This window comes from Coturnix japonica, chromosome 1 (assembly GCF_001577835.2).
Source record: "Coturnix japonica isolate 7356 chromosome 1, Coturnix japonica 2.1, whole genome shotgun sequence".
Classification (NCBI taxonomy): Eukaryota; Metazoa; Chordata; class Aves; order Galliformes; family Phasianidae; genus Coturnix; species Coturnix japonica.
This window is the reverse complement of record NC_029516.1, coordinates 65,974,469-65,986,962: the sequence shown is the minus strand read 5'-3', so window position 1 is coordinate 65,986,962 and position 12,494 is coordinate 65,974,469. Positions and strand designations below refer to the sequence as shown.

The following is a 12,494-nucleotide window of genomic DNA, read 5'->3' as shown; positions in this document are numbered from 1 at the left end:
ACTGCAAAGCTGATAGGTGCTGGACATGAATTTCTGTCTCAGTGTGAGTACTGTTGGAAATCACTGCTGAATTATAGCATTTAATCTCAGCATTTGTACTCTGCAAACTTTTTCTGTGTATATGAAATTTTCCATCCTCAGCATGCCTAGACTTTGAGCTTTATTGGAAAAGAAACCCTGTTCTTTACCATATTTGTTCATCTCACAGAGTGGAATCAAAAAACGCTGTTTCCTTTCTTTTGCCATGGCAAAACTTTAAAATGTGGAGCAAATCACAACTAGCAAGTTACAGCTGTACCATGCATGGTGATTCCTAATGGTTTTTGAAGGGGAAGTTTGTATAACCTGTTTCACTTTACTTACAGGAGATGCCAGAATTCAAAAACAAATGAACAAGCAACCAAAAAAAAAACAACAAACAACCAATAAAAAACCCCCATAAGTGTAAGGATGCATGGGAAAAATGTTGTAGGAGAAAGCAATCAAAAGAATCTTCTAGTTGTTCATAATAGTTATACATGGTATAACTGTGTCTTAGTTTCAGTTGAGACAGTTGTTTTCTTCAAAGTGTCTGGTGTGGTGCTTTGTTTTTGTTCTAGGAAGGAAAAAATGTTGATAACACGTGGATGTTTATAGCTGCTGCTAAGCAGTGTTATGCAGAGCAGAGGCTGTTCTCAGCAAAGGGCCCAAATGCACAATGAGCATTCCCTTCCCAATGAGCTGGAAGGGAACTGAATTAGGACAGCTGCCTTAAACTGGCCAAAGGGATACTCCATACCGTATGACATCATGCAGAAGATTTGATGGGGGTGGATGTTCATTGCTCTCTCTTCTGCTGCTTGATGGGCTAGCTGGGCATTGGTCGATGGGTGATGGGTAATTTTTTGTGCATCACTTGTTACATACATTCATATGTGTGTGTGTGTGTGTGTGTGTGTGTGTATAGCATACATATTTTCCTTTTATCTATCTTACTAAATAAGTTTTTTTTCAACCCACAAGTTGTACTTTTTTTTCCTTGATTCTCTTCCCCATCCCACTGGGAAGGAGAGGAGTGAGACTGTGTGGTACTGAGCCATCTGCCTAATTAAAATGCAACAGCCATTTTGGCACCCAACATGGGGCGCAAAGTGTTGAGATAACAGCAGATCTGACCCTGGAGCATGTTAACACAGGGTTTTGTGGTAGCTTAATAATTGCTGGTCACTGTGTTAATTGTTTCCCTATTTATGGAGTTTTCTGAGAGTCTTGTGAATCTATATTGTTTAGCACCTTGCTGCATTTTTTGTCATCTCTGAGGACTGGATTAAGGTTTTTATTTTGCTATGCTGTGTGGCCTTGGCTTATATTATGATAAAATTGGCAGCTGAGAAACTAATGTTTTGTGTGTATTCAGCATTGCAGTCAATGTTAGGCTTTGGAAGTTATACTGTTGATAAGATTAGTAATTACACCCTTGACTTGGACTCCTCAGGGAGTCTTGCTACGGAGGAGAGAAGGGAGGACACTTTCCAGTAGTCCCTCAGACTCACTCTCACTTCTTTTTTCCCTAGAGATCAAGAGCTAGTTCCAATAGCTCTTGAGAATTTTGAATATCTGTGGGGAAGTTCAAGGTACCATGTTCCTATTGTTTGTTGTGAATGCGTTTCATGACATTATTTAAGAATGTCACCCAGATATCTGCCCTGAGGTGCGATAGTTCTGAGTTGTAGGGAATGTGGGATGGTTTGGACAGGTACCTCAAGTAGCGGTTTGGAACTTAGTCTCTGAACAACTGAATCCTGACAAACTAGTAGAATATTTGGAAAAGGTCTGCTGTTGCCTTGGCAATCCTAAAGAGGCACAAATCACTGCAGCGTGCTGGGGCCTGGCCTATGCCTACTGAGCTCTGTTCAACACTATTCAGCATCCTCAAGGGGAAGAGAATACTTCTGGATCTGATGACAATGTAACAATATCTAACTCCTGTGATAGATGCTGTGGCAGCCCCAATTCCTGCTACACATCCTGCAGTTGCTCCAAGCTCTGGACAGATCCCACTGTCACTCCACCCCTCATAAGGAGCTCTGCAGTCACTTATGCTACAGGTCCTGTAGCTGTTCCAAGTATTGAGATAAGAAAAAGTTCTCCCCAAGGTAGGTACACCATACCTGGAGGTACAGTCCCGAGGCTTCTCCAGCCCTTGCAACAGGAGAACCAGAGAACCAACCAGTGCCAGTATCAGTTGCCTCTGTAAGAAAGACCAAAAAAAGTCTACAGAAGTCAGAACATTTAGCAAAAAGAGAAGCCTATAAGTTGGGAGAAGATGAAGATGGAGTGGGGCCGTCACAAAAGCAAGAGGAAGAGAAAGAAACCATCCAACTCCTAACATTGATTGAGCTGCAAGATTTGTGAAAAGATCATGGCCTTTGGCCATATGAGCACATTTCCACCTGGCTGCTTTGGTGCTGGAATAGTGAGGCCAGTATCCTAGACATAGTGGGCAATGAAGCCAAGTAGTAGAGAACTCTTTCTAGGGAAAGTGGCATTGACAAAGCAATTGGAAAAGGGACACAGTCTTTCACCCTATGGCAGCAACTCTTGTCAGTTATGAGGGAAAGATATCCCTTCAAGAAAGTTTTGATATTTATCTCAGGCAAATGGACCGTCATGGGAAAAAGATATCCAGTACTTGAGGGAACTTGCTGTGGTAAATCTGATATATGGAATTAACTTGGACAATAATACCAACTCTCAAGACCTGGATGATATGTATGCAACCTAAGCGGTGGAGAGTTGTATGGGAATGCACCATATCATATGCCAGCACCCTGGAAGGAAGAACTGGTAAGATAAAGAAAGACCAATGGTGGATGAAGTGGCTAGCCTACTTCAACAATATGAAGATAGTCTCTCTTCCTCCCTATAGGCCTGTGTCTCAGCTGTGGAGAAACTGGTTCAATGGCTCAAAGAAAAAGAAACTGGTTCAATGGCTCCTCCACCTGTACAAACCAGTATTTCATCCATTAGAAGTAAGCATTCCTCTGCTTAAGAGAGAGGAGGCAGTGGATACACATCACTTATCCTGAGGTTTAACATGCATGATCATGGAGAGGATATGAGGAAGCTGAATGGAAAACCAACCTTGATTCTGCAGGCATAGATATGTGAGTTGTAAAGGAAGACAATCACAAGAGTGGGTTCTTCCAGGCAAATAGTGGCTCCAGTTTCAAGCAGGCAGCTCTCCAGACAGAGAATGATCTTATTTCTGAGGCTGACAATGAGCCTTCTGGTTCTCATACATGAGAGATGAGTAATGAATATAATAACCTGAACTAGAGGGGCCCTGCCTCCAGCTAGGTGGAGGAAGGAGACAACTGGCTTTATTAGACTGCATGAATTAGATGGCTTGATGGATCAGAACCACAGAAATATGAAGCTCTAGTGGACACCACTGTACAGTGTACTCTAATACCACCAAGTTATGAAAGGACAAAACGCATTTGTATTTCTGAAGTGACAGGTGGTTCCCAAGAGCTAATTGTATTGGAGGCTAAAATGAGACTAACCAGAAGTGAGTGGCAAAAGCACCCCACTGCAACTAGCCTGAGACTCCATGCATCCTTGGTATAGATTATCTCAGGTTCTTCAAGGATACTTTATTTGTTTGGTATCAATATAGCTGCCTTGGCACCTATAAGAATGGAAGACATTAAGCAGCTATCTATCTGCTTTGTCTCACAGGAGGCCCTTTTGTTGTGGAGATGCCTTCAGCAAACCTTGCTCACTCTTCAGTAGTCACATTTGGCCAGTTTGAAAGTACAATAGAGTGGAAGCTGACAGTGGACTACTGTGACCTGAATAAAGTCACACCACTTCTAAGCACTGCTGTGCCAGACATGCTAGAACTCCAGTATGAACTGGAGTCAAAGGCAGCCAAGTGGTATGCCACAACTGACATTGCCAATGCATTTTTCTCAATCCCTCTGGCAGCAGAGTGCAGGCCACAGTTTGCTTTTACTTGGAGAGGCATCCAGTACACCTGGAATCAACTGCCCCAGGGGTGGAAACACAGCCCTACCATTTGTCATGGGCTGATCCAGACTGCACTGGAACAGGAGGAAGCTCCTGAACACCTGCAATACATTGATGACACAATTGTGTGAGGCAAGGAGAAAAGGAAGAAAATCATCTAAATCCTTCTGAAAGCCACTTTATGCATAAGACAAAGTAAGGTCAAAGGACCTGAAAGGAAATATAGTTCTGAGGAATAAAATGGAAAGATAGATGTCAGATCTGTAGGGATGTGATCAATAAAATAACTGCTATGTCTCCACCAACTAGCAAAAAGGAAACACAAGCTTTCTTAGGTGTTGTGGGTACTGGAGAATGCATATTCTAGATTACAGTCTGACAGTAAATGCTTTCTATTAAGTGAGCCAGTGGAAAACCAATTTCACTTGGGGTCCTGAGCAACAACAAGCCTTTGAACAAATTAAAGAGGAGATAGTTCATGCTGTAGCCCTTGGGCCAGTCCATACAAGACAAGATGCAAAAAACCATCCCGTATGCCAAAGCAGGGGAAAGTGGCCCCACCTGGAGCCTCTGGCAGAACGCACTAGGGAAGACTGAAGGCTGCTGCTTAGGGTTTTGGATTCAGGGATACAGACGATACAAGGCTCGCTACGCTACCTCTGAAGAAGAGATACTGGCAGCATATGAAGGGGTTTGAGCTGCTTCAGAAGTGGTTGGTACTGAAGCACAGCTCCTCTTGGCATCCTGACTGCCTGTGCTGGATGTTCAAGCAACTGACACTACATCGAGTAAGTGCATTGCACTAATCATGCAACAAGCTCTGATGGGTAACCCCAGTCATCCAGGAATCTTAGAAATGATCATGGACTGGCCTGAAGGCAAAGATTTCAGAATATTGCCAGAAGAGGAGGTGATGCATGCTGAAGAGGCTCCACTATATAATAAACTGCCAGAAAATGAGAAGAAATATGCCTTGTTCACTGATGGGTCCTGTCACATTGTGGGAAAGCATCAGAGGTGGATGGCTGCTGTATGGAGTCCAACACAACAAGGTGCAGCAACTACTGAAGGAAAAGGTGAATCAAGACAATTTGCATAAGATTTTTGCCATCCAGGTGTTTTAGACATTGTTGAATATGAGAAGTGGCCAGTGTACTGAATATTGGACAGTGGCAAATGCCCCAAGAATGTGGTTACAGTAATGGCAGAAGAACAACTGGCAGAGCAGAGGCAAATCCATCTGGGCCACTGCATTGTGGAAAGATATTGCTGCCTGGGTAGAGACCACATGTAACATAGATGCTCATGTACCCAAGGGTTGTGCCACTGAAGAACATCAAAACAATCAGTAGGTGAATTGGACTGAAGGGATTGAATTGAAAGTTACTTGGCATAAGGATAAATTATTTCTATTATTTCTAGCTCAGTGGGACCATGACACTTTGGGCCATCAAGGAATAGAGATGCAGCTTATAAATGGGCTCAGGATTGAGGGATGGTCTTGACTATGGACACTATTGCACAGGTTATCCATGAATGTGAAACTTGTGCTGTAATTAAGCAAGCCAAAGAGATAAAACCTCTTTGGTATGGAGGACAATGGCTGAAATACAAATATGGGGGGACCTGGCAGGTGGATCATATCATGCTTCCGCAAATTGCATTGGCAAATGGCATTTGCTTACAATTGTGGTAGCAACCACTGGATGACTGTAAACATATCCCATGCCACTGCCTGAAATACTATCCCGGACCTTGAAAAGCAAGTCTTGTGGTGACATGGCACTCCAAAAAGAACTGAGTCAGACAGCAAATGGGTGATGGGCAATTGTTTGTGTATCACTTGTTATATACATTTGTACGTATAGATAGACAGATTCAGATAAATAGTCACTATTATCCTTTTCTCTAGTAAGTAGGTTTATCTCAACTCATGAGTTTTACTTACCCTCTTCTCCCCACCATTCTCTCCCCCATCCCACTGGGAGGAGGGGAAATGAGTGAGGGACTGTGTGACTCTGAGCCACCTGCTGAGTTAAACCACAACAAATTGTCTAAGATAAATATTTTTACAACTTCATTAAGGGAGTAATGAACAGTCTGGGCCACAGTCAAACAAAGCACCATACCTACTGATGCTGAAGACCTTTCGTCTTTTCTACGTGATGGACCTTAATTCTCTGAGGGGAGCTGTAATGTTTCCTGACACAGGCACCTAATATTAAAATTATCTGTGTACATAAATAATACAGTTAATCTGTTAATTTTTATAACAGCTCACAGCTGTTTCTAAAGTCTTGCTATTAAAGTCTGATGTGCATGGCTTTTAATGGTAAGATGAAAAATCTTAAGGTTATGTAATTAAAACCATCTTTTAAAATAAAACCGTTAGTTACTGAAATAGAATAAGAGAAATGTAGATATACAGAATCAGTTTTAGTGTGATGTGGTACTATTTTTATTAGGTTAGAGAGAAATTTGGCTCTAAATGGATGGGTTCTCGAGATCAGGTCCATCACTGATGCTAGAGCAGGTTCCCTAAGTAGGTTGCACAGAAAAGCTTCCAGGCAGGTTCTGAGTATCTCCAGAGAAGCAGACTTCACAACCTATCTGGGAAGCTTGTTCCTTATTGGCGAATGTTTTGCTATATCCTGTAGGCTTGCTTTCTTGTTGTTGTTTTTGTTTGTTTTAAATTAAATTTTAATTAAATCTGTTTGAATGGGAGGGAGAACTATCTTTCACTTCTCTGTATGGCTAGTTTACCTTCATTTACTATGCCTAAACATCATCTTTTTGCACTGTTTCTGTGTGGCTCACTTACCAACCATTATGTAATCGTACAAGAATCTGAGGTGTCCAGAGGAGAGGGACTGGCATTGGATGGATGTGAGCGGTTTGATGTTACTTGCAAAAATGATTTGAGATCTCAGTAGAAAAATCTGCAGACACCTCTGCAGTAATAGGAGTTTTACAGCTGTGTCCATCTGGACTCTCCCTGGCTGTTGACCAGGTCTACTTATAGTAATCACAGGTAACTTCAAGCATGGTTGAGGAGGGGTAGGGATAAAATTCTTACAGCTGTTTTAAACAGTTCTTCCCATCTCCTCTGGCTCCCACACCCTGTGCCACTTGCTCAGCTATTGTGGGGAAGTGCTTGTACTTTCTGAATAAGGAACTGAACTTGGGAACTTAGTGTTCCTGGCACCTGGTTTAAGCAGCTATAGATGCCTGTAGCTTGTGTGTAAGTGGATGTGTTTGTAGACCACTGTAGTGCACTGGAGATCATTCAGACTGATAACTGATCATTTCAGCCCAAACCTGTTCCTTTAATCCTTTTTGCTCCGTAGCCAGGGAAGCACTGTACTGCAAGCAAGAGATGATCTCCAGGAAGCTGCTTGTTACTGAAAAAAGTGGTTTTCAAACTATAACCTGGATTACTTTGGCAGTGATGAAAAACCCAGGTTCCTGAGTGAAACATAGCCTTGATGCCATCAGCCGGAGCATGATCAGTTCCAAAGGTTTTTAATGTAGATATTAAAACCTGCAGGCTTTTAAGCAGGGTGATGGTAAACAAAAAGATAATAGTAGAAAAAGCTACTGCAGAAATGGAGCGGAGGCAATCAGAGCTGGATGGAAATGCTGCAGAATCTTAAAGCAAATGCTATGTGCACATGTCCTCCTCTGACAAATGAAATGAGGCTGGCTTTATGAAGTGGGGGAAGACTTTACTTTGTGGCTAGACTTCCCTTACCTGTTTTTCTCTTCAGTAATTGTACTGTGCATGAGAGGTGAGAGAGACAGGGAAGAAGGCAAAGCTATACAGCAACTAATGAGCTCTCTGTTTCAGCCTGAAAAATCAGTCTAGCAGCATGGCCAGGACCTTGGTACCTATTAACCTTGAAGTATTTGGAAGCGTGGGGCATGACAAGCTGGGGTAAATAAGAGTCTTTTAGAAGAAGTTTAAAAGTATTTCTTTCTTGTCCTCCCTTCTTCCTCACACGTTATTTGAAGAAGTGCTGTGTGACTTTTAAAACTTGTTGTTATGTCTGTAGCTTTTTACTGCGCAGCTTGACCAGGTGACTTGCTACTTTGCTACCTATCTGAAGGTTATTTGTTTTTTCCTTCTTCCTGACAGGAAGATGATTTCTCTATAGCACTCATTCCTGACTGCAGCAGTCTCAAATGTTCTGTCTCTGTGCCCTGTGTTTCAGACAGGTATATTGCTCCATAAAGAATGACTCACTTGGGATTGAATGAACAATATTTGTTTTCATCAGCTGCATTTCTGTCCACAGATAGTGTGTTTGTTTTAATGCACAGCTGTAGACCTGAATTAAGGGGGAAAAGATGACATGGAATTTCCTGACTTTTTTTTTTTTTTTTAAATAAATCTCTGCCAAGAATAACTTCATCTGCAAATGTTTCTTAAATGTGTTGCACATTTGCTTTTCTCTAAAGGATGGGTGGCCAGGCCTCTTCGCATGTGGGCACCATATAGATGACATGTTGTGGTTGTATGATGATCTGAGTTAGTTTAAAGGCTTCAGATCTTTCCAAGTCTAGATTGTTTTGACTGAGGCAGGTTAGGGAGCACAGATACAGGCAGGTATGCCAGCAGATGTCATAGGGTTAAGAAAAACAAGCTAGGATAGTAGACTTTTTGTCTGCCCAGCTGCAACAACATAACATTGCAGGCTTTGCTGGTATGCTTTGTCTAATCTGTTTATATTACAAATTGTTTTTGTTTAGTGTTGCATTATGTTAACAACTCAGAAGTAAATCAACCTTCTACCACCTGCAGAAGAAGAAGGAATTCTAACTCCTCCATAGCATACAGTCTTAATAAAGTGATTTCTCTTGCTTAGTCTGTCTTACATGCAACTAGATAAATTCCCTTCCCTCATAACTTCCCAGGTAACGATCCTTACTCAATCCTGAAAGATTTTACAGTGCTTTGTCCATTCAGTGCAAGAAAACTATGCTTCTAAATATGTTGAATTAGCTGCCTTTCTGTGAGTTGGTCTTCCATCAAATACACTTAACTGTTTACATACAACTGCTATGTTGGCTAATAATCTTATTTTGTTCCATCCCCTCAACCCCCCCAGTGCTCTGACTCATGTTAAAGAGGTCATTTCATGATAGTCTGCAATATCCATGTTTTCTGTTTAATGTTGATCATTGCTAAGATCTGTTGGGTAGACCCAACTATCTTAGCTGACTCGAGGAAAGAAAGAGATGTTTGGAAGTATGTGACATAGTACTGTGGATTTGTCTTTCTTCTTTTTATCTTCTTCATTTTCTAAAGTGATAGGGTTTTTTTTGTATTCCCAGGTCATATGTACCTTATCCAGTAAAAGAGAGCTCCAGAAACACTGGCATTGTAGAATAGAGAGCCTTTGCCTTACTGAAAATTGTATTCAATGTTCTGGTAGTAGATTTATATGTTTGAGTTTTTTATTTTTTTCTGTTTTTAAAATAATTATAGGTTCATGTATTGGACAGACTGGGGAGAAGTGCCAAAGATAGAACGTGCTGGGATGGATGGTTCAAGCCGCTCCATTATAGTCAACACGGACATTTATTGGCCAAATGGACTGACATTGGATTATGAGGAACAGAAACTTTATTGGGCAGATGCTAAACTGAATTTCATCCACAAATCAAATCTCGATGGAAGTCATCGGTAAGAAGTTTTTGTTTGATTTATGTAATTCTACTTAAGCAATGTCTTTTAGGACAAGCATATCTTTACAAGCTCTGTTGCAAAGAATTGGCACATTAATACTTGCTAAATTTTAAGCTAGCTAGAGCTATCAGATGCTTTTATCCTTCCCCAGACTCCCCTTTCCAAAACCATGATGCTGAATGTGTGCCCCTCTTTGAGGCATGCTGTAACTCACTAGGTCTCTTCTCAGAACTAGTTCCATAAAGGAATTAATGAGTGTTATTCTTAATTAGGTAAGACTATTAGCAGAAATTTGTTTTTCTTAAGGTTTTTGTTTGGTCTTCTTTTCCTTTGTTATTGCAGTATTCAGAAATGCAGAGAATAATATGAAAAAGTAGATCATCATATACAGCTCTCTTAGTTTTTTTAATTCTAGGAGTTGGGAAATGCATGAAAAACAATTTTTACAGAGGACTATGGTAGAATTAATTACACAAGACCTGTGTCAGTACTGTTCACACACACAAATATGTCACGGTTAGTTTTTGCCCAGGTATCACAGGGCTATGATATTTGAAATTATCCTTTACAAATTCCTGTGTTGCTTCAGCTGGTTTATCTAAACATTAAGTAGCATTTCTCATGCTCTTCATTCTGACATCTTGGTGACTTCTTTTATGCAAACAAAGAAGCCATGAGAAATTAGGCTCCCCCAAAACCCTTTTGTTGACAAGATAGGTGTTTTTTTGATGGGTTGAGTTGTTTGTACAAACATAGGCAACATGCATGAAACATCCTCTGTGTTATGTGGTATTAACACTGAACTCATATAGCACTCAAAACATTGAAAATTTGTGTTGTTTTCTTCATAAGTTCTTCCTGTTAAGAGAACAGACATTCATGCAGTTGTTTTGTAATTGTTTTTTATTAAACAAGGCAGCAGGAATTGTATGCAGTTTTACATGTATGTGCACAGGTATAAATAATTTAACCAACTTTGTCGTTTCTAACAATGGAGATGTGTGTATATGGAAGATGTGTGTATATGGAAGGGATTGGGAGCACAGGTAGTGTTCTCAGTCCTCCCAGTTGGAGACTGGGATCCAGGCAGAAGGAGGAGAATGGATCAGCTGAATGACTGGCTGCATGGGTGGTGTCATGCTGAAGGCTATGGGTTCTATGATCTAGGACACACCTTTGACAAACTGGAAGTGTTGATATGGGATGGGACACAACTGACCAGGAGGGGCAAGAATATACTAGGCAGCAAGCTGGCTGGGCTCATCACCAGGGCTTTAAACTAGAGCTGCTGGGGGATAGAGAGCCCGAGAGCGCTACCACCTTAGGAAGAAGCAGAGGTTTGTCCCAGAGGTTTGTGGGAGGGCTCCTCTAGGAAGGCAGTGCATCTGAAAGCCCAGCTGAAGTGCCTCTATACCAATGCACATGCTGTGGATTATAAGCAAGAGGAGCTGGAAACCACGGTGCACTTGGAGAACAACGAAACAACGATCTAACTGCTATCATGGGAACATGGTGGGATGATTCACATAACTGGAATACCACCGTTGAGGGCTATAAGCTTTTTAGAAGGGATAGGCAAGGTAGGAGGGGTGGGGGAGTTGCCCTCTGTGTTAAAAAGTGGATAGACTGCAAGGAGCTCCCTCTGAGAAACAGTCAGGAACAGGCTGAGAGCCTGTGGGTTAAAATTAGATATGGGGTCAATAAAGGACAGCTAGTATTTGGGGTTTACTACGGGCCACCTTATCAAGGGGAGCCTGCTGATAAGGCTATCTTGCTTCAACTATGGGAAGCTTTGTGCTTGTAGACTTTCATTCTAATGGAGGATTTCAATCAAGTGGATATGGCTGGAAAAACAGTGTGATGTGCTGAAAGCAATCCAGGAGACTCCTGGAGTCCATCAGTGATAACTTTCTGGTTCAGGTATTGGACAGACCAACCAGAGGTGAAGTGTTGCTGGACCTGGTGCTCACCAGTGCAGAGGAGATCATTAAAGAGATTAAGATTAGAGGCAATCTGGGCTGCAGGGATCATGCTCTGGTTGTATTCATGATCATGAGGAATGTGGGCCTGGCAGAGTAGAGTCAGGACTCTGAACTTCAGGAGAGTGAACTTCAGGCTGTTTAAGGAATTGTTGGATGAGATCTCCTGGGAAGCTGTCCTTAGAGACAAAGGAGTGGAGCAAAGCTGGCTACTCTTTAAGGATGCCTTTCTGAGAGCGCAAGAGCTCTCCATCCCTCAGAATAAGAAAGCAGGCAGAGGAGGCAGGAAACTGGCATGGCTTGGCAAGGACCTGCTGGTCAAACTGAGGGAAAAGAAGGCAGTGGAAGCAGGGACAGGTAGCTGGGAAGAATACAGGGATGCTGTCTGGACATGCAGAGATGGGATCAGGAAAGCTAAGGCACAGATGGAACTGAACTTGGCAAGGGATGTGAAAAATAACAAGAAAGAATTCTACAGGTACATTGGTCAGAAGAGAAAGGCCAAGGAGAGTGTACCCCCTCTGATAAATGAGAAGGGAGAACTGGCTACAACAGATATGGAGAAGGCTGAGGTACTCAATGAGTTCTTTGCCTCAGTCTTCACTGGCAGCCAGGATTCTTATATTTCTCACATCCCTGAACCTCTTGGTGGGAACTGGGGGAGCAAACTCCCCCGCACTGTAAGAGCAGAGCAAGTTTGAGACTACCTCATGAGACTGAATGTGTACAAATCTATGGAGCCAAATGACATGCATCCAGGGATCCTAAGAGAGCTGGCTGATGTGGTTGCTGAGCCAGTCTCCATGGTATTT

The 12,494-nt window shown here is 42.0% G+C and overlaps 1 protein-coding gene across 2 annotated transcripts in view; it reads left to right on the top strand.

Moving 5' to 3' along the window:
- LRP6 (LDL receptor related protein 6) overlaps positions 1-12,494 on the top strand; it is a 123,098-nt gene that overhangs the window by 42,874 nt on the left and 67,730 nt on the right. For both annotated transcript variants that reach the window (XM_015870801.2, XM_032446571.1), the window contains exon 3: positions 9,503-9,700. In XM_015870801.2, coding sequence (XP_015726287.1) covers positions 9,503-9,700 — 198 coding nt within the window. The remainder of the gene's footprint in view (positions 1-9,502; positions 9,701-12,494) is intronic.